Below are 22,968 nucleotides of genomic sequence, written 5' to 3' on the forward strand. Positions count from 1 at the left end.
GGAAACACAACTAGTTTATACACTCATTTTCAACACTTGATGTTCAACTATGTGTGGGTCCCGGGTAGATAAGATCAATAGCCATAAATGCGCAACGCATACTGATTTTTAAAATCACGCGACCATCATCTCACAGTTTAATAATAAATTATCTTTTTTTGCAATTGATTATTATGCGTTTAATGTAAAAAAAAAATCAATGAAGAATAGGCCGACAAAAGAGTGGGCTAACCAGTGTGTGCGCGCGTCTTTTATCACTGAGGACGCTCTCTTCAAAAAACGAAAGTTGCTTCGTCTGTCTGGCAATATTTCGGCTTTTAATAAATGAAAAGTTAATTTAGATGAGTCAATATTAAAAATTGCAATAAAGTAACTGAGACGTGCGGCCACACATCAAATCTGAGGTCTGATCTCATCTCTCTCTCTCGCTGTCATCCAGACACAGACGCCTAACGAGTCAAGTCGCAAAACTGAGGCTGGTACCAGCTGACAGGTAGAATTGCTGAACCCTTGCGAAATCTGTCAGAATACAGCAATGAAATAAACATGCATAAATGTCTTTGAGCCAGAAAGTCTATCTAGGATCTCAAAACGCAATTGGAGCCGTGGAGGAGTTGTGTATTTCTGTCGATTTGTTTTATTTCGTTAAGTAATAATTTAAAGCTTTCTATAAATATATTTATTATGTCTGTGAGGCATATACATTTTGCTTCATTTTGTTAAGCGCTCCTGTTCAAAAACCAGACGACAGAAAGCGCATCATTTTGGTTTTCTTTATTTTATAAAAACGCTGTAACGTTTTTTGATGTATTACTCGTACTTTGTGAGCAAAAATGACGGATAACTTTAAATTGCTCCCACTGAAAAAATGCAAGTGATTGCTCTGGCGCCTCGATGTCCTGCAAGCTTTTTATAAGCAAACTATGCGCCTAATAGCACACATTCTTTAACGTTTAAGCTACCATTGTTTTATACTTTAACTGTTTTATATCTTTTATTTTAGGCAAGTCGTGATGATCTGAGAAGGCAAACTGATCAAACAGACAATGATGGTCTTCCGCTGGGCGCTGTTCGTTAAAAAAAATATATTTTTAACGAATAAAAAATGCTCCAAACGTTTTTCTAAATAAGCTGAATAAAAAACGAAACTAAATATAAACACTTTGCCATTAGGCTACATACAAAACTGAACTATTTCATAGCTGAAACACTAAGTTGTTTAAGGAGAAGGGGGAAATATATTTTTGTCCCGTCTATTGCTTCACCGTTATTTCGAGAATAAACCCAGCGTAAATATGCAGATGTCATTCCCAAAACATATCAGCGTATATGTGCCGAAAACGAAAGTTTCATACAAATTCTGAATGGATTATAGCCTGGAAAGTGCAAAGCACGCTCCTCTTATTATCACTAAAAAGCGTCACTAATCTTAGTTCATAGAGATCTCACAAAGATCCGTTTTATTTATAAAGCTCTCTAATTTACACAATTAATCTTTTATTTACATGGCGTCTACACTCAAAAGATGATTCACGAGCACACAAAATGGCACTTAATAAAAACCAATCCGGCGCTTTCAGCAGTGAGTGAATTCTGTGAATCTAGAGAAATGACAGATCAATATCCGTGAACCTGATTTTTTTTTTCCCCGCAGCCACAGTACGCCGGAAATCCGGCGTGGTGCCGGAAGGCTATCACCCCTGCACAAGCAAACTTATCACATAAAGTTCTCCTTGACTCAGCAGGAAATGAACGCAGATGAGGTTTGTGCTACAGCACAAGAAGATTTCATATGGGTTATACAAGACAGAGTTTAAAGTGATAATACACACAGTTAAGCCTACAATAAATACATTAAATAGACAGACATGGAAGTGAAATAAAAAAAAGCCATGGAAAAAGATAGTAAAGTGGTCTCTCCACATCACCAGTGTGCAGCATCCACTTGGATGATGCGAAAGCAGTCACAGGACAATGGCACCAGTGCGCTCACCACACACCAGCTAAAGTGGAGAGACAATTCGGCGAATGGGGGTGATTGGGAGGCCATAATCATAAGGGCCGATAGAAGGACTTTGGCCAGGACTCGGGGGTTACTCCCCTACTCTTTATGAAAAGTGCCATGGGATTTTTAATGACCACAGAGAGTCAGGAATTCGGTTTAATGCCTCATCCGAAAGACAGCCCCCACTGAAAGTGTAGCCACTTTTCACTTGTACTGAAGCATTAGGACTCACACAGGGCACAGGTTGAGCGCACCCTGCTCGCCCCTCTAACATCATTTCCAACAGCAACCTAGTTTTTCCCATGTGGTCTCCCATACAGGAACTGATTAGGCTCAGCCCTGCCTAGCTTCTGTGAGTAACCGGTCTTGGGCAACAGGGTGATATGGCTGTGGTTTCTTGGTGTAGAAAATCAATTTTGATATTTTAAATACAATATGTTGCGGAAGACTTGAATTTGACCCATAGGTAGGCCCACACGGAATCTGCGCGCGCAGAATTCTGCAGATTTTCCACAAAATTCCGCAGATTTTCCTAAGCTGAAGGAAAATGAATGAATGAATATTTACAAATAAAAACTTTTATAAGAATGACTGAAACTGCTTCATTAGTTATGCATATGTGAGAAATAATGGTGGAAAGCTCATGAGAAAAATCTAGAAAAAGAGAGCGAATTTGGTAAAAAATGATCTTTGGCCACCGAGTCTAGAAAAAGTGGGGGCTTTTTAAAAATGAAAACCCTCCACAACAAAGAGCTCAGCAGACTGTAGCATTCTCTCCAATTCCCATGAAAGTGCTCGGCGCAAACCACCTGCTAACACATTCAGCACATCAAACACTTGTCTGTTGTCATTCACATCAATAGAGGCTTGAAATTGGGCATTTCTGCGGCTGCGGTGCATTATTAGGACTTTGTGTGATTAAAAATTGGATATTGCTGTGGGTCTGAACTCTACAGACAGATTCCTTATGGTGAACAAACAGGTTTCCAAATATGACAAATCCAATTGAAGCTTCTAGTCTTGTTCTCCTTCATCTTTTTTTTATCCCTCATCTTAAGTTTATATGTTATGGATCATCTTGAGGGCTTTTTGACACATGTATTAAATGAAGAAAGATCCACCAACAGTCTCTTTAGATGAATTTCCTTCAGACAGTTAACAGTAAAGCCTTTTCACACAAGTAATGATGACTATAGTGTCCACAACAAATCACAATAACATCGTGTTTGTTAGAATGTACTGGAGTTTTGCTGCCTGCCATGTTCAAGATCATTAAAGAAATAGTTTATCTAATAATAAAACTTTGCCAACCAAGATGTATATGACTCTTTTCAGCCAAACACAAATATGAGTTAAGGAAAACTATCCAGGACCTGTTTAATCATTAAAGCAAATATGAAGAAAAAAAAAATGTAAGAGTTAAAAAAAAAAAAAATAGTAAGGATGCAACGTGTAAATTGGACAATACATATACCCGATGACTCTTTATTCTCAGAAAGTGATAACTAGGACCAGTCAGAATTTGCTGGCATTTTTTTTTTCAATATCTGCACAGATCTTTGCAAAAAAATGTAAAATAAAAATAAAAATGGCTGATTTACGCAGAATAATTTTGGAAGTATCATAACTAAAAACCTAATATATTACATAAAAAAATAATACCCTTTTAACTTATTTAATTTTTACAATGCAAATTTAATTATATCCAATTATTTTGTTAACAAATTAAGCCTCTCATATAATAAATCTACTAAAAAACAGAAAATAATTCTTTATATACTGTACTGTAAAACATATGAACATTTATTAAAGGGCACCTATGATGAAAAATTAACTTTAAGCTGGACAGAACTGTCTATAGGTATAGTGTGTCCACAGTCATATTAGAGTGTTATAAACCCAACAAGTCTCTTTTTTAAAATTTCCTGACATTAAAATATGATTCAAATGCCAGTGATTTGAGACTCACTGCAAAGTGACGTAGGACTGTGGTTTTCCCTGCCCACCGAATTGACTGAAATGCGGCATGTTTCCAAAATAACATGTATACACACGTCCGCAGAACGTTTGCAAATAAACTGGGATTAAAGTATTTTTTTAACTGTCTGTGATTTTTATAAGTTTAAAGTTTTTAAAACAGAGCATGTTTGTAATAAAGACAGTAAAATTGCCATGTATTTCTTAACCACTATAATCACCACAGTATGCGCTAATATGTGTGTGAGACTTATCATTTCACATAGACTCGAATAAACTCCATCACAAATACATGAAATAAACTTACTTTGTATTTTTGATTAATGAGCTGTATTTCAGCTTCATCAGAGTCTGTCTCTGTGCTGTTTATCTGACATAACACATGATGAGAAGCAGACACACATGGGAACAGTAGGCGGGGAGAAGCAGCTCATCTGCATTTAAAGCGACAGGCTACACAAACGGCTACAATGTATTCAGACACCAAAAGAGGCAGATTCTGGAGGATATAATGAACAATCTGATTTTTGCGTTGAGCTAAAATTTTACAGACACATTCTGGAGACACCAAAAGCTTGTCTTACATTTTGTAAAAGAGGTAAAATATGTGCCCTTTAATATTAGTCAATAATATTACTGTAATTAATTTAAAAACTGAATAAATATAATATTACACAAGTAAATAAATAGACTCAATTACTGACTATAAATCTCATGCTTATGAGATTCTGTGTGGGCCTAGCAATAAAACCAATTCACAAACCAATTCACATAAGGCAATAAACAAATGACTAAGACTTCAAAGACCATGAAGAGTGAAATTACAGACTTCTATAGGGCTAAACGCTAAAGCTTTTTAAATGGCCAACAGAAAAAAAAATCTAATTAGAGCTTTTAGATATTAAAAATTAGATAATTAGAGCTTAGTTGAATATATACTTTTTTGTTAAATATAACTTTAAAAAAAACTCTTCAAAAACTAAATGTTTACACAACAAACTACAGTTATAAATATAGTTTTGCTAAAGATTTGTGGTGATTGGATGTGTTTGAATTGATTGGGTAGCTTTGCATAAAGGAAAATTGGGAGCCGTTTAAAATTACTTAAGACCTACAAGACAATATTTCACTGAGCTGAAGCCTAGAATTGTGTTTTTGAAATTTAAGACTTTTTAAAACCCTGCAGATGCCCTGTATATTATTATAGCTTATTTTAATAAGTTAACAAGATTTTATGAAAAACTTCAGTTTATGCAAAGTTTAAGTTAATATCAATAGTCAGTAGACATAATTTGAGAACAATGAGGTTACTAGAAAAGTTCAGTTGAAAGTACATTCACAATATTTTTATTAGAGTTTTGTATTTCCTCTAGCAAAACTTTTCTAAAGCACACTTCTGCTTCGTGTTATACGTCATGTCATAAATAACACCATTACAAACCCTCATGGCTAGCAGAACACATCTGAAGTCATTCAACAAGCAAAAAATAATCCAGAATGTATTAGCTTTAATATATCTTCCAATATTTCAATACTTAATAACATTAAGACAAAACTAAGCAACAACAAACAAGCATATCAGGCAAAACTTAATAAAAAAAGTTGAATATATTGTGCATCCCTAAAAATTATGACTCTTATCAAAACCTTCTATTTTGACATCTGCCACTTTAAATGTTCAGGGTATAAACTGTGTGATGCCTTTTGATTGGCTGTTATTGTTTTTATTGTTCATCAGCTGAACAAACATTTTTATTTTAAATGTCAATGATACTGTATGTCTGCTTTGTATAAATTATAGGTGTGGGGATGTAATTATCAGATTCAGAACTGTATTTTTAAATCGCAATCATCTCTGGTTTAAATCAGCCTTTATAGTGACAAATTAGTAATAAAAAGACCCCCAAAAATCATAAAAGGTCACACAGAAATACCAAACTTTGGATGTTTGCACAACTGCCTTTTTTGACTTGGCTGCTCTGACAAGTTATAGATAATGTCATTTGTACAACATGTTTGGCTCGCAGTGCATGGACATCACAACTGTTAAGACAGATTAATAATGCAGGCTAAACAAGCAAAGCTAGCGAACAGCCAAAGGGTTGTTGGATCAAGACCCGTAAATCTAAGCCTCGGCACAACAAGGCCTTCAAGCAGAGTCAATTCATCATCAATGCGGAGATAAACAGCTCTTGATTGGACGCATCAAACTAAATGAGGATTAAATTTGCATAACGATAAATGATACGGCACGAATAATAGGATTAGCTGTGATTTCACCATCTTTTTTTTAATGCTCTGATGAAATTCTCAGAGGTTAGCTTAAGGAGGTAAAGCATGTGCATTAGAATAGGATGCAATTACTTCTAATAAAAGGAGTATTTTACAGTAGCGAGATACACTAGGGCAACCCTGGGAAAAACTTGACCACGTATAATTGCTGAAATCTCACTAAGAAACTGCATGAGATCTCATTAGAGGGGTTTCAAACAAGCAATAAGTGTTGTTTTCTAAGGGGAATTGCTTCACACCAATCTGAAAGGGTCTGTGCAAAAACCACTTATGGAAGTCACTACAGAGCATATAACATATTTTGACACAAAACAGCCCACGGTGCTCCAGTTTGAGAGTTTATGAGGCTGAACAGTGTCCATTGTGTACATATTTAAAGCACAAAAGAAACATTAATTTGGTTACATAATCCTCCGGGACAGAATGTGTTATGGAGACTAATGACAACTAACTATTTTAACAGAATTTATTCATTTAGATCCATTTTTATTGATCAACAAACTATTGTTTATTCCTTTTTAATTCATAATACATTATGCAGCTCATAGCACCATGTTATGAACAATGGTATGGACAGTGGCCATTGTGTACACATTTTCAAGCATGTGTTATGGAGACTAATGACAACCAAGCATTTTAACAGAATTTATTAATTTAGGTTAATGTTTATTGATCAACCTACTTTTGTTTATTCCTTTTTAACTTATAATGCATTATTTATGCAGCTCATAACACCATGTAATGGACAATGGTATGGACAGTAGCCATTGTGTACATGTTTTAAAGCACCAATGAACCTTAATTTGGTCACATAATCCTCCAGGACAGAATGTGTTATGGAGAGTTGGAGACCAATGACAAACAACTATTTTAACAGAATTTATTAATTTAAGTTCATGTTTATTGATCAACATACTATTGTTTATTCATTTTTAATTCATAATACATTATTTATGCAGCTCATAACACCATGTTATGGACAATGGTATGGACAGTGGCCATTGTGTACATGTTTTAAAGCAGCAAAGAACATTTATTTGGTCACATACAGTAGTCTCCATAACACATTCTGTCTTTGAGGATTAATGACTAAAAAATATTTAAACTGAGTTTATTCGTTTAAGTAATGCTTATTGATCAACGTACTATTGTTTATTCCTTTTTAATGTATAATACATTATTTATGCAGCTTAAAATGATTAAAAGTAGGTTCTTATTTGTAGAATTTAACATAAGGCATAATAAATTAGGTAGTGTGTGTGTGTGTGTGTGTGTGTGTGTGTGTGTGTGTGTGTGTGTGTGTGTGTGTAAAGATCATTAATAATTTAACCTTACATTAAAGCCAAGCATAATCTGAATAAAAAAACTCAAAGATAATATTTCATGCTCTAAAGAATAAAAGTAATTTGGCAGTGGCAAACGTGCCCTTGCTATTCAGCAGAATCAGTTGATGGTTAATAAGCTAATGACCATATCTTCGACATTTTGCTGAAGCAAAGTCCTGACAAAATAAGGTAATTATGCCTCTAAATGTCATCATAAATTTAAAGCAGTCCTCTGCAGTCATTTGAAGCTTGCACTTTGTTCCAGAGTACACCAAAAAAAGACCAACATAATTTATGCCTGTGGAAACCTCTGAGGCAATTTTGTGTTTCACTTTGCCTGACTTTGTCCATATAAATAAAACAACACAATAGTCAAGAACATTAATCTATATAATGCAGCCTGTATAAGAGCAATGAGCTCAAGACATGCATTATGTAATGCTGCTACATTTTCTGCAAACCGAGATGAACTTTAAGGCAAATTAATGCTCTATAGACGGACAATCAGAATGACTAATGTGCTGGAACTGAAACTGGAAGCCTAATAACATAAACCAAAACACACAACCTTTTTGTGGCTTTCAAACTACCTACAATATAGCAGAGTTGCACCTTTTGTTGAAGCAGGCAGCAAAAAAGTCTTTTTGCACACATGAATGAAAAATAACATCTAAAGTAAATGGCTCAATACATTTTTAAAGTGCCCCATTATGCTTTTATATACACATTACTTTATATGTAGTGTTTAATGCAGTTGCTTGTAAGTATAAAAGTTCTGCAAAGTGCACAATAAATGGAGTTATTCTCTACAAAAAGAAAGATTCAATTCTGAACCACCTGGAACAAGTTAAAAGTAAACGTGTACTTTCTGCACAAATCTATATAGCTTTGTTTAAAATTTGTATAATTCATTGTCAAGAATGTGTTTGAAGTCAAATATTCAATCTGCAATAATTACTTTAAAAAAAAAGACTGACTATAAATGGTGTGAACTCATAATAAGTATATATTAAAAACAACTGATTCTGTCAGCAAGCACCACAGTCAAGTAAATTGCCTCAAATAACTTACCATTATGTGTGTGCTCCTGAATGAGCATGTATTTTATGAAGTCAGCCTTAATGTTGCTAAAATAAAGGAGCAGGCAACCCACATGTGAATACAATATTAGCTCCGTTTATTTTTTTTCCCCAATTTCTGTTTAACAGAGAGAAGATTTTTTTTTCAAAACATTTCTAATCATAATATTTTTAATAAATCATTTCTAATGATTGACTTATTTATCTTTTTTCATGATGACAGAAAATAATATTTTACTAGATATTTTCCAGACATTTCTATACAGTTAAAGTGACATTTAAATGCTTAACTAGGTTAATTAGGTTAACTAGGCAGGTTAGGGTAATTAGGCCTTGTATGAGGATAGTTTGTTCTGTAGACTATCAAATATATATATAGCTTAAACAAATAATAATTTTGACCTTAAAATATATTTTAAAAAATTTGAAAATGCTTTTAATTTAGCCGAAATAAAACAAATAAGACTTTCTCCAGAAGAAAAAATATTATCAGACATACTGTGAAAATTTCTTTGCTCTGTTAAACATTATTTGGGAAATATTAAAAAAATAATAATAATAAAAGGGGGCTAATAAACCTATTCAATGTATTTTTCTTATGTTGAACACAAAAAAAGATATTTTGGAAAATGCTGATAGCTGGCACCCAATGACTTCCATAGTATACTACTAACGTTTAGGTTAGTAAGTTTAAAACCACACAAGGCAGAACAAATAATAACGCTTTTGAAAAATGTTAGAAAACTGTAGCAATTGACATCCAAATTAGGAAAAACAAATATGGAAGACAATACCAGGTTTCAGTTTTCCATTTTTTTTTTTTTTTTTTTTTTTTTGTGACAAGTGAATGGTGATTAAAAATAGACAGAACTTTGAGTTTTAGGTATGATTTTGAAATTATTTAAAATGTACTCACCCCTCTTAGCTTTAGCTTGCCGGACCCTCCATATTGTTTTATGAATTTCAAAATTGTAGTTTGCAGGCAAAGCCTTAATAGCCTCGTTGAGATCGGAATCTTTCAAGATCTCCTCAGGTATCTGATTGGCCACCCGCCTTGGACCTTTCACTAGATTAAAAAGACAATAATAGAGTTAATAAACGAAATTGGTTTGAGGACAATTCAAAGATGGGTTTGCTGAAAGCATCAGTGACTGAACTCAAGTGTGTTTAAAACAGTATTGTGCAAATGCAGATCAGCATGTGCAAATTGCCTTAGCAAGTCCCACTAAAAATCTCATTTTTTTGAAAAATTGATTGGGCTGTGGTCTCTATATAATAAGAAAAGGAAAGCCCATGCATTCAATTCTGAGATCCAAAATTAATCATCACACAAATCAATCAGCGTGCCGTCAGGACAGCAGCTGAACTGAGAGGTCAGCCGTCAGCAGAATGAGTCTGTCAGTGACACCCATTTATTTTTGAAGTCTATGACAGATAGACCATCTGTAAATGTAGGCTCGGTCTATAGTTTACAAGCTTATTTCCACAGTATTTGTTTAACCAAAAACATGTATATAGAAAAATATTAAATGATGATAATAAAATCTCTTTTTAAAATAACTATTTAATATGTTTAGATTTTTCATGATGTAAATTACAATGCTCAATTCTCAGTTGCAATTGTTCCCGTATTTACACACACGCACGCACACACACACACACACACACACACACAAAAAAAGTTCTATTATAATGATTCAGTGTTAAATCAATATTATCAATGTTGGTTTTCCTTAAATTATAACAACCTTTTCCGCTTAATGAGTGTTATTTAATTTTTACTTCGCTAAAACTACAATGATTGCCACAAATCTGCTCTCGATTTGCTACATCTACTTTTCTGAAGCACCAAATCAGCATTTGAAATGCAAAATGAATTTGGGTGCTGGAAATTCAGCTTTTCAATCACAGAAATAAATAGATTTTAAAATGTAGCCATTGATAATGTTGTAAATCAGGCTAGCCCCAAAAGCTTGATGACCAATGTGGTCAATTTACATCATATAAAAGAAATTCACAATTTTAAAGGACAAAAAAAATATATATACACACACAGCTGTTTTCTGACTTGTGACAAATTCTGACCTGTACTGTGTGTGTGTGTGTGTGTGTGTGTGTGTGTGTGTATATATATATATGTGTGTGTGTGTGTGTGTGTATGTGACCAGAATTGAAGAAAGGTCATTTTGAATGAGGAGAAGGTTATGGTGTTTGATTAAAGATTCTGGGGCAAATGAATTTTTAGAAAAATAATGAAGTTAACAAAATGTTTAATACCGAACACTACTACAGCTGGGAAAATAAGTATTGAACAAGTAATGTTTTTTTCCTGGGAGTAAAATTCTAAAGGAGCTGTTGACATGGAAGTTTGGTAAAATCTCAAACAATACAATTATAAAAATATAACAAAACAAAAAATCTAAAAAAATTTGTTGTGTAATAACAATGGAATGACACAAGGAGAAAGTACTGGACTACTGAAACGTATTTCATGCTTTATATAAAAGGCTTTTTGGTGATGACAGCTTAAAGACACCTCTCATGTGGAGAATACAGACACATGCATTGCTCAGGTGTGAGTTTGCACAGACTTCAACAGTGTTTAATATTTTGCTGGTTCTGTGGGTCTTGTCTATCAAATCTGATCTTTAATTTGTATTGGATTCAAGTCAGGTGATTGGCTGGGCCATTCTACAGCTTGATTTTCTTTCTCTGAAAGCATTTGAGATTTTCCTTGGCTGTGTTTAAAATCATTGTCTTGCTGAAATGTCCACCCTGGTTTCATCTTCATCCTCCTGATAATGTAGATGCTGGACTGAAGCAGCAAATATTAATTTACAATGACAAAGGGCAGAGGGTTGCTGAATAACTAATGAGAGATTTCAGCTGCTGTCTGGACTTTCACTGGCTTCCTACACCTCCCTTTTTTTATGAGTTCAATACTTTCCTCTTTACTTTATCAGGTTTATCTGCCAAATTCTGTGGATGAACACTTAAGTAATCAATCATTTAAGAGGTGTAAAACACTGTGGTTTTTCCATTTACTTAACTTAATTTTAAGAATATTAAATGTGCTGATCACAGCTGCAAGACTATTTATGAAAAATATACAAATATACACAATACAATAAGCCATAGCTATAAATGACAGAAAACATAAAATAATAAGTATACTGATTCCAATATTCTTTTAAATAATTTCCATTTTCAACCAGAAAATAAAAGGGCATTCAGGCAAAAAACATTACATTTTATTTTTATGCCTGGGTTCAAACATGACACTTTCCATTCTGATTATCTGCATTAAAACCACACGCACGAACGCAGGCATGCACGCACACACACACACACTCCAACATTATCCAGTGTTGCAGATATACTGTTAAGAAATAAACATTAATAATATCATTATTTTGACCTGTAAGATTTAAAAAAGCATTTTTTTTTAAGTAAATGAATGACCATTTGAAATTGATTATATGCTAAATAATAAGAATAAAAAACTTGCTGGAAACAGGGTAAAACCTGTGATGATTTGAAAAAAATGGAGCAAAGAATAAGGATTTAAAATGGCAATTCATATTTGGGGATACATACAGTGATCTTTAAATAGCGTCTTTTATCAAACGATACTAGTTATAAATATCCCTTGCAATACTTCTAGGTAAAATAAAGTACAATGAATGCCATTCAGTGGAAAATAATAATGACAGTAGTAATAATATTAATTTTAAAGTTGTATTTTACTTTTATTGTTAGAAGGCTAGAAAACTCATTACTGTCTTTGGCCCAGCTACAATGGAGTGAAATAGAGAGCAGGACAAAGTAGCACACAATACACACTCCATTTAATATGGAGTAAATTATTAAATATTGTTAAACATCATATCCATTAGGCAACTATATATATATTCGGGCAACAACCACAATCAATCAATAATCAACTTAACATTTACTTTCCCTATTATCACTTATAGGAAGATGTTAAAATTGCTGTGAAAATTCAAAACAGTTTATAGCAATTTTACTGAGACAGATTTGAAAATATTAATTTCGGAAATGACAGCTAAATACACTTACCGGCCACTTTAATAGGTACACATTTCCAACTGCAATACACAAATTTCTAATCAGCCAATCACGTGGCAGCAACTCAATGCATTTAGGCATGTCTACATGGTCAAGACGATCTTATGCAGTTCAAACTGAGCATCAGAATGGGAAAGAAAGGTGATTTTAGTGACTTTGAACGTGTCATGGTTGTTGGTGCCGGAGAGGCTGGTCTGAGTATTTCAGAAACAGCTGACCTACTGGGAGTTTCACGCACCATCATTTCCAGGGTCCGAAATAGAGAAAAGTTTCCCCTAAGTTTAAGGGGTTGGGGGGTTAGGAGGGTGGCAGTTATGTTGGCGCTAGGCTTGGGTGGTAATACGGTAATATGGTATACCTCGGGATCCAAAAATAGCAATGTGTCAGTTTCTATACCCTTCATATACCTACATTCATAATAAACAATGCACTTATATAGGAGACAAGTATTAAATATTAAATATCCTTTATTTAATGCCTACAAATACATATGAGTGATTATCATCACAGGACAGTGTGGAGGAGAGAAAAAGAGAGAGAAAGAGGGAGAGGTGAGGTGGCAAGCTGCGCACCAAGTGACCTTCGGTTTGGCAGTATTTCCGGTTTCGACTGAATGAGAAGGGGCCAGATTTCTTGCGGTGCAAGAATATTCTGAATATAGCGCGGAAGCAGTCGGTAACTCTAGTGTAATTTGAAAGGGAGCAGGCGCACAATCTAACAATTTCGCTCCCAAGCGAGCAAGCACGTGTGGATGCTGTGTGTGTGTGTGTGTGTGTGTGTGTGTGTGTGTGTGTGTCTGTGTGTGTGTGAATGAGAGAGAGAGAGAGAGCGTGGTGCTGTGCGTCGCTTGATTTTCTCTCTCTCTCTCTGTGTATGTCTGCATGCGTGTGTGTGAATAAGAGAGTCCTGCGCAGAAGAATTGACCTTATTCTAAAATGCGCCTGTTTTCGTGATTGTCTTAGAACTTCCGATTCAGTCGCCTATGGTAGAAATGACTAGGAATAATAAATAGCAGAAAATGGTCAAAGTACTTGCTCTACAAACAAATGTTTGCATGACTATACAGACCAAGTAGAATAATATAATAAAAAAATATCAAATTGCAACATCAAGCAGCGTAACGAGCAGTTTTTAACATCAAAAAATGAATGAAAGTGAATGAGACCGGAAGTCTAGAGCCAAAAAGATTCAAATGGCAGCGCCCGCTCGTCGGCGGAGAATAAGGTTAATACAAACAAGAAAAAACAGGTGACCGCAAACCTAAGGTCGTATATACGGTATTCAGTTTCTGAATGGTTTAGGCACAAGCCAACAGTTTGATGACGCTGTCTGAGCCTTACATCATACTTTTTTTTATTATGCAAGGTAATACCGGATACTGGGGTAAAACGCGGAATAGGTTTGACGGTATCAAAATTTGGATACCGCCCAAGCCTAGCGGGGGCAAATGCCTTGTTTATGTCAGAAGTTAGAGGAGAATGGCCAGAGTGGTTTGAGCTGATAGAAAGACAACAGTAACTCAAAAAAGCATTGTTACAACCGTGGTGTGCACAACACGTTCAACCTTGAGGCAGATGGGCTACAGCAGCAGAAAACCACACCGGGTGCCACTCCTGTCAGCTAAGAACAGGAAACTGAGGCTACAATTCACACAGGCTCACCAAAATTGGACAATAGACGATTAGAAAAACAATCGCCTGGTCTGATGAACCTCAATTTCTGCTCCAACATTCTGATGGTAGGGTCGGTATTTGGTGTCAACAACATGAAAGCATGGATCCACCTGCCTTGTATCAACGGTTCAGTCTGGTGATGGTGTAATGGTGTGGGCCTGTGGGGGATATGTTCTTGGCACACTTTTGGATCAATAGTACCAACTCAGCATCATGTCAATGCCACAGCCTTCCTGAGTATTGTTGCTGACCATGTCCATCCCTTTATGACCAGTGTACCCATCTTCTGATGGTTACTTCCAGCAGGATAGCGTACAATGTTATAAAGTGCGAATCATCTCAGACTGAACATGACAATGAGTTCACTGTACTCAAATGGCATCCACAGTCTCCAGATTCAATCCTATCGAGCACCTTTTGGATGTGGTGGAAGGGGAGATTCGCAGCAACTGCATGATGCTATCATGTCAATATGGACCAGAATCTCTGATAAATATTTCCAGTACCTTGCTGAATCTATGCCACGAAAGATTAAGGTAGTTCTGAAGGCAAAAGGGGATCCAACCCAGGACTAGTAAGGTGTACCTAATAAAGTGGCCGGTGAGAGTATATTGCAAAACATATGCACTTTTATATGTAATTTTGTTAGATGGGGTAAAGTTGGTTTTATTTTCACACATATTGGACTTCCATCTTAATAATATAATTCCAGAAAATATTCGTTGCAAATTCTAAATATTAAAATCACATCAGCAGCCAATGGCTATCAAAGCACATTATTCAAAGTCAATTAAATAGAGCTGATGCTGTTTTGAAGTTAATCTTATATTTGCAGGTGACTTTAGACTCAATATTTGAAGTAGCGTAATAGACTACATAGAGTCAGTGTCACAAGTTCTCACTGTTGTCGACTAATGTGCGAATTTAAAGCCTATTTTAACTCAATATTTTATTCAAGCAGCAAAACTTTTAAATAATCAAACGGAAATAATGAACACGTGAAATAAGGGAAGCATCAAGCTCTTTTAAATCACGGTTTATTTAACGTTAAGCTGTTTGTTGAATCAAACCAAAATTCCAAAAGCCAAATAATAACGCTCAACAAACACATTTGAGCTTGTGACATTTTAGCACCATAGATTCTTGCATATTTAGCAAACATCTCTGTGACAACAATCCCCGAGTTAAGATGTAAGTTGACATCAAAAACACGGAACGTTAATATACTGTAAGTCACGTAAGAACGTTTTGGTATAAGATATCGTTATTGTAATGACAGACTAAGTTAGTGTTACATACACAGTATCAGACAGTATTACCTTTTCGATTTATCGCGACATTACTTTAAAAAGACAGATCTCGATATCATAATTGCCGGACATGGTATTGAAAACAGCAAAATTTCCAAGTATTTAGAAAACAACGTTAGTACTGACCGTTAGGCTTTTTCGCAGTGATCACTTCTAACTCGCTACTGGAAGCCGCCATCTTTCCCCAAACAAGTGCACGTGGAGTGAAACAGGCATTACTCATCGAACACAGAGCGGATAGAAGCAAATCAATTGTCGACTTCATCGATATAAACGATGGCATGAGGTGCAGAATTTGTTTGATGACTCAGATTTTTGATTTACTTCCTTACTTAAAAAAGTATCTATGAAACTGTATATAGTATGTAAATAGTAGATAAGTATATAAATATCTAAAATATAAAATAAAAAAAGTTTAAGTCATATATAAAAATATTTATAAAGGTTTTACCTACACCATTGTCATTGTACAATTGTCAGCCCCTCTAAGAGAAATAGTATGGAAAAGTATGAAAAGACAATATTCGTAAAACATTAATTTTTCAAGTTGTGTGTCCATACAGTGCTCCGCATAAATGAGTACACCCTATTTTGAAAATGAATATTTTTTTTCCATTTATCAGTGAATGTAGGCAATGTATTGTAGTGCATTTAAACAAAACAGATTTATTAAACAAATATATTTATTAAAATGATGTTTTAGTCACCAAACATATTTACAAATGGAAATATAATACAATTAAATTCCCACAAAACATTGCAAAAAAAAAAAAAAAAACTACAACATTTTAACTAAACCTTTAAAAAATTTTTTTGCTTCTCTTGATATATAATCTTTTTAAAATTTGTATTTAAGATTTTTCTAAAACATTTAAATGTGGGTGTACAAGTTTTTGGACTGTTATTGTCAGTTATTTTATTAGATAAGCTCCAGATTTGGCTTCAGTATACTGACTAATGTAATGTATGTGCATGGATATAATATTGTACAGCTTAATATTAACAATATGAATTAAAAAGATAGATTTGTGAGGGTTGTACTTAGATATGCTGAGCACTGTGGTTAACAAAGTAATTTTTTTTTTAGAATATTTGAAATCTATATTTTTTATTTATACTTTCACTTGTCACATTAGCATGGGCAATTCCTGAATTAGCACATATTGTGCATATACTGTGCATGTGGTCTGAAACCAATATGAGAGGAACATTTCAAAATATCTACAGCTTTTAAACAAAATCAAACTTTCTAAACATAAACAAGGTCGATGCTCAGGTGTCACTGTCATTCTCACAGCCTGCAGTCTCCTCATTAATCAAATTTATAGAGTCTTTCATGACTCCTCATCTCCATCTGTGCTCTCTCGCCTGGTGTGTCTGCCTGTGAATGGAGACAGAAGTGCTAAAGCTTGAGTCACCAGTCTCCTTCACAGTGAATGAATCAGTCAAAGTGTTCCTGCATGTTTTAAAGACATGTGCCGACCACACAGAGGTGAAAGGGCCAGGAAAAAAATAAACAAAAAAAGGCGACCAGAGATGGGTTGTGGCTGGAAGGGCATCTGCTATGTAAAAACATGCTGGATAAGTTGGCGGCTCATTCCGCTGTGGCGACCCTGGAATAATAAAGGGACTAAGCTGACAAGAAAATGAATAAATGAACCTGGGTGGCCAGAAAGAGAAATAACAACATCCAACAAACTTAAATTTGTTCAATTATTGACTTTTTAATACTATTTCAGATAGTTTATATTTCTGAAAATAATATATCAACATTTCCCAGAGATGTGTTGCGGCTGGAAGGGCGTCCGCTGCGTAAAAACATGCTTAATAAGTCGGTGGTTGTTCCGCTGTGGTGACCCCGGATTAATAAAGACACTAAGCCGAAAAGAAAATGAATGAATGAATGAATAATGCGCAGTGGGTATTGCCTCACAGCAAGAAGGTCGCTGGTTCCAGCCTTGGCTGGGTCAGTTGGCATTTCTGTGTGGAGTTTGCATGTTCTCCCAGTGTTGGCGTGGGTTTCCTCTGGGTGCTCCGGTTTCCACCACAAACCCAAACACGTGGTATAGGTGAATTGGGTAAGCTAAATTGTCTGTAGTGTATGTGTGTGAATGAGTGTGTATGGATGTTTCCCAGTGATAGGTTGCAGCTGGAAGGGCATCCACTGCATAAAACATATGCTGGATAAGTTGGCGGTTCATTCCTCTGTGGCAACCCCAGATTAATAAAGAGACTAAGCCCAAAAGAAAATTAATTAATGAATTAGTAGTATTATTATTGTTGTTGTTGTTGTTATTAATAATAATAATAATAATAATAATAATAATAATAATAATAATAATAATTTACTAATCAGTGTAATACTTCTTTTACAGTTATACTTTTTACTGCAGTCTGTACTTTGTGTATAGTGTATTAAACATTAAAAACCACGCTTGTATTCAAGGTCTGCTTGCATACTATTGAGATTGTAGAAAAAAAGAGCTAGACGGAGAGAGAGAGAGAGAGAGAGAGAGAGAGAGAGAGAGAGAGAGAGAGAGAGAGAGAGAGAGAGAGAGAGAGAGAGAGAGAGAGAGAGAGAGCACCGATATTATATCAACCACTAAACCAGCACATGGAAATATAAGATTATTTTGGGTAGAGACTCGAGAGGGAGAGAGGGCGAGTAAGAGAGAGAGACAGAACAACAGTTCATAAGTGTGTATTGGGAGCCCCATCAGCTCAGAAGCATCACAGGCACGCGCATCTCTCAGCTGGAGCGCATCATCTGTCCATTCCGCTACTCGACTCTCGAACGCACGACACGTGAAGGTGATTTTTTCCGTATCCCGAGACCCGATATATCTGGACGAAATGCTTTCAGCAAGGTGGATTGTTGGAGGTTTTGAATGGAGGCAGCGGGACACCTCCCCATAGTTCCGAAGAGTGCGCGAGAGACGGACACCAGAGTTACCGCGTCTCGGATTGTGGAGCATCTGCTGAATTTACCTGACAATTTGTGTTTCAGTGGGATAAGCGAATATCACACGCGTCAGTATCTAAAAGAGCTTTTTAGAGCATTTTGGATAACATAGCCCATCAAATATCCTGCTTGGTCCGCCAGGTGCCCGCGTGCTTAATTTATTCTGGATAACAACAATTAATACTGCAGAATGTGTTCCCCTCCTTCTGGACTGCCCTCAGTTGCATCTAGTGAAATTGCTCGGGACCACACGGGATGAAATGGACATCAGCATTGCAATAAATTAGCCTAATTGATATTCAGCGAGAAGTCTCTTCTGAGCTATAGGAGTACATACATTTATGTATCCTGATTAAATCAGACAGCGTTTGATAGATTGCTTGGCATCTTACTGACAGTGTGAAGTCTGGAATACAAGAATAAATGAACCTGACTGGACAGACAGAGAATTAACAATATCCATCATGTTTAAACGGGGTAAGTGCGTTTTATAACTTTTATCTCTGCTGTTTGTTAATAGTTGCTCTTCGATTGTAAGGCTGTTTACCTGAATATTGCTTAGTATTATTATTCTTAGTAAAAATCACTTTGTTTTCAATCACTCCATGCTAGATGGAAACGTGATTCATAATTTAATGTATTATTTTAATCAAATTAAATATTATTTGTTTGATTTTTTTTTATATTTGCAATTCCTTAGAGAAAACACTGCATTCTGCTAAATGACTAAATGTAAATTTTATTATTATATGTTGCAGAATAAGTGTTTTCATAGATTTATTGATTTTTATTTGAGCTCTTGAAAATTTAAAATAGCACAAGGCTATTATGTTTATAAATGAAAGCTCATTGTAAAAGGTTTTAAAAGTTTATGTAAGGCTGCCGAGTTCTTCCAGCTCTCATCCGTGATGATTTTCCCAGCATCATCATGCATGTCTGCCCCCGGGTAAGCTCAGCGTAAAGCAGATGTGTTTAAAATATTCATCATCATATCATGAAATATTTTCTTAAGATGCTCTGGTGGGTGCCGCACTGCAGTTTATGGCCGGTTTTTCATCAGAAAGCATTGTGCTATCTGCCTGGCTCCAATATATCTCTTTTGCTGGCTTAAACAGGTTTGCTTCGCGCAGTCTGTCACAAATATTTATGGACATTGTTTATGACTAAATGATGAAGTGTTTAGGAAGCAAACAGTGAGTCGATAGATTAACAGGTTAGTGAAGCTGTCAGTGGGAGACAGCTGAATGACCTGCAGATGATTGTAAAGACTTGTCAGCTTGTTTTCACTAGATCGGTGGTTGTCAGTGCTGGTCCTGGAGTACTGATATATGATCGACTCATTAGTAGAGGCTCCAAGACCTGAATAGGGTGTGTCAGATAGCTAAGGGAGACATCTAAAATGTGCTGTGCCAGTATCAGAATTGATACCTCCTGCACTAGATCAAACCATATGTGGTTAAACAGATCATAAATATTATCTTACTCATCGGTGTTTACTACATTCTTACTTGCCCCATTTACCACACTTTAAATCATCTCTAGACCTCTTTTGCATGGCACCATCACAAAATTGCTTAAGCTGTGAGGATGCTGGCTGCTATAACCATGAAGTGAGTGCGTCTGGAAAACCAAATTTCCTCGGAGGAGGCCCAAAGCTCGATGCAGAGACAATTGTTATTTCAATAGACTTGACGTAGGAACGAAACACAAGTATCAAGCCTTTCACTAGCACATTAAAGACCCCTTATGAATGCCTGTGAGGAGCCTGTGGTGCAGATATGAGAAAACTGGGATGGCTTTGAACTGATTTGGATCTGATTTTCATTTACCTCAAAGTAAACCTCTACTGTGTAGGATTTTAGGAGACTGTACTGCCTTACAGACTGTGCTCATGTTTGTTTTTATCATGCATTTCTTGTAAATATCATGGATACTGTACAATCGCTTAAGCTCAAACACTTTTATATTTCCTTTTATTTAACTCTTGGAAATAAAGGTATAAAAGCAGTCACTGACCATCGAACCATTTTAAAAGGTATGCTTTGGACTTTTTAGTTGTGAATATGTATTCTTTAGGTACCAATATAACCTCGTTAGATACAATTATGTACTCTTTAAGTATCATTATGTATCCTTGAGATAGAAACGTGCCTTTATTGAAAAAGTATCACTCCAGTGACAGCTTTTGTTTATATATTTCTGAGAACGGTTGTAAAAATACCAGAACCTTGATGTTGAGAACCATGCAAAGTGCAATATAATAACAGTTTTCAAACTGGTTTCCACAAGACTAGTCCCACTCCAACACACTTGGCTGAGCCTACCTGACATGCTGGAAAACTCAAAGACCAATATAGAGCTGCAATGTTACAACAGTACTGTGTACACTACCCGACAAAAGTCCTGTTGCCTATGCAAGTTTTGGGAACAACAAATAACTTGACTTATAGTTGATCATTTGGTCGGAAGTGGCTTATATGAAAGGCAAATACCTCTAGATTGCACTTATTTTACCAAAATAAAATATGATCATGCCTTGATTTTTAATCATTAATTAGGACAGTAGGGCTTGACTATGCTTACCCCAGACATGCTCAATAATGTTCATGTCTGGTGACTGGGCTGGCCAATCCTGGTGCACTTTGACCTTCTTTGCTTCCAGGAACTTTGATGTGGAGGCTGAAGTATGAGTAGGAGCTCTGTCCTGCTGAAGAATTTGCCATCTCCAGTGGTTTGCAATGTAATGGGCAGCACAAATGTCTTGATACCTCAGGCTGTTGATGTTGCCATCCACTCTGCAGTCTCTGTGTTGAATAGGATACAGTTCAACAGATGATTAATTGAAAAACAAACTACCTTCGGCCACTTTTCCAAATGATTAACTAGAATTCATGTTATTTTTTGTTGCTCTCATAAAACTGGGATCCACAACAAGACTTTTATTAGATAGTGTAGATACATTTTAAAACTCTTATACTTTGTTTAAAGGAGACCTAATTGTTATATGATTTGATTGTCATTTATCTCAAAGTATAAACATCAACTTTGTTTATTGGTTATAACATATCATATCATATCATTGGTTATATCATCTTTTAGGGGATTTTAGAATGTACTGTATTTATTCTTTCTATCATGAGTATCATATAAATATCATACAATATACATTATAACAATTCAAAAATATACAGTCAATTTCCAATACTTATAAATTTCTTATTCCTCCAATTATTTGCAAAAATCCTGATTCAAAATCAAAACACTACAAAATACAAACCTGTTTATAGACCTCAGTCTTAAAAATATACACATAGCTGTAATTTGAAATGAATGGGCGAAATGGATGCCACAAGACTGGCAAAAGCTGCCAACAAAAGCACATCCAATTGCCATCCAACAGAGTAACTTTGCTGGGTTTTGTGTTTGTTTGGTTCGGGTGTTTTCATAATTATGAAGAAAATTTGTGTTTAAAAGTCAGAAGAACTGCTTTTAGGCTAATGAGGATTCTTTGCTCTGTTGGGTATTAATTGGCCTTTCACTTCAGAGTGCATTAGAAATGACGAAAACAATTCTGCAGCACTTTTTCTGTTGAGTCTACGACACATAAATAGAAAAGGAGTGAGAATATATTGAATTCATCGGATGCTATGCACCAGTGTGACATTTTACAGAAACGTCAGGCCTAACTGGTTGTGTGCACAAGTCTCAGCAGGGCTGTGCTGTTTCTGCTAGCACGAGGTCCAATTTCCTGAATTTTTTTCCTCAATTTCCTCCAAAACTCACTTAAACACACACAGGCATGTTTTGGTCTCACTTGGTCTAATAGAAAAGTGCAGCCACACTATTTTCTGTCTATCAGTTTCTCTAGCTTGCTCTTCGTAATTTTTGACAGTTATTAAACTGAAGCATGTATATATGCTGCAACACGGTATATTCAGATTTCAGATGCTTATCTCAAGGCAGTACTTTAGACTGTAATTGCTTTGTTGTGCTGAGTTGTCAGTATAGAGAATGGCTTTAAAATTCAGCCTTGAAATCTTGTCAAGCCTAGAAATCTACATCCGGTGACAAATATATTCTGTGCTCGAGTGAATCTGCTGCATTTATTTTTTATTTCCACTCAAGGCAAACAATTCTGACGCGCACCTGCAAGCAAACCAAGAATATTTTCCCTGCAATACCTCTGCAACGACATGAGAGAAGTAACTCTTTTGTGGATTAGCTATGATTACGCAGCTGTGAGTGGAGAAAGTCGG

General features: G+C 35.5%; 3 protein-coding genes across 6 annotated transcripts in view; 1 reads left to right on the top strand and 2 right to left on the bottom strand.

Moving 5' to 3' along the window:
- dph1 (diphthamide biosynthesis 1) overlaps positions 1-15,971 on the bottom strand; it is a 178,700-nt gene extending 162,729 nt beyond the window's left edge. For 3 of the 4 annotated variants that reach the window (XM_005157582.5, XM_005157581.5, XM_073923039.1), the window contains exons 1-2: positions 15,877-15,944; positions 9,595-9,744 (exon numbers count right to left, since the gene is read on the bottom strand). In XM_005157582.5, coding sequence (XP_005157639.2) covers positions 9,595-9,744; positions 15,877-15,928 — 202 coding nt within the window. In that variant the 5' untranslated portion in view covers positions 15,929-15,944. 4 annotated transcript variants of the gene reach the window in all.
- Positions 1-22,968, bottom strand: part of tp53i13 (tumor protein p53 inducible protein 13) — a 732,349-nt gene that overhangs the window by 499,027 nt on the left and 210,354 nt on the right. The window lies entirely within an intron of this gene.
- rtn4rl1b (reticulon 4 receptor-like 1b) overlaps positions 18,326-22,968 on the top strand; it is a 314,341-nt gene continuing 309,698 nt past the window's right edge. The window contains 1 exon segment of the mRNA NM_203480.1: positions 18,326-19,189. Coding sequence (NP_982347.1) covers positions 19,177-19,189 — 13 coding nt within the window. The 5' untranslated portion in view covers positions 18,326-19,176.

The sequence above is a fragment of the Danio rerio genome, chromosome 15, assembly GCF_049306965.1.
Source record: "Danio rerio strain Tuebingen ecotype United States chromosome 15, GRCz12tu, whole genome shotgun sequence".
In the NCBI taxonomy this organism is placed as follows: domain Eukaryota; kingdom Metazoa; phylum Chordata; class Actinopteri; order Cypriniformes; family Danionidae; genus Danio; species Danio rerio.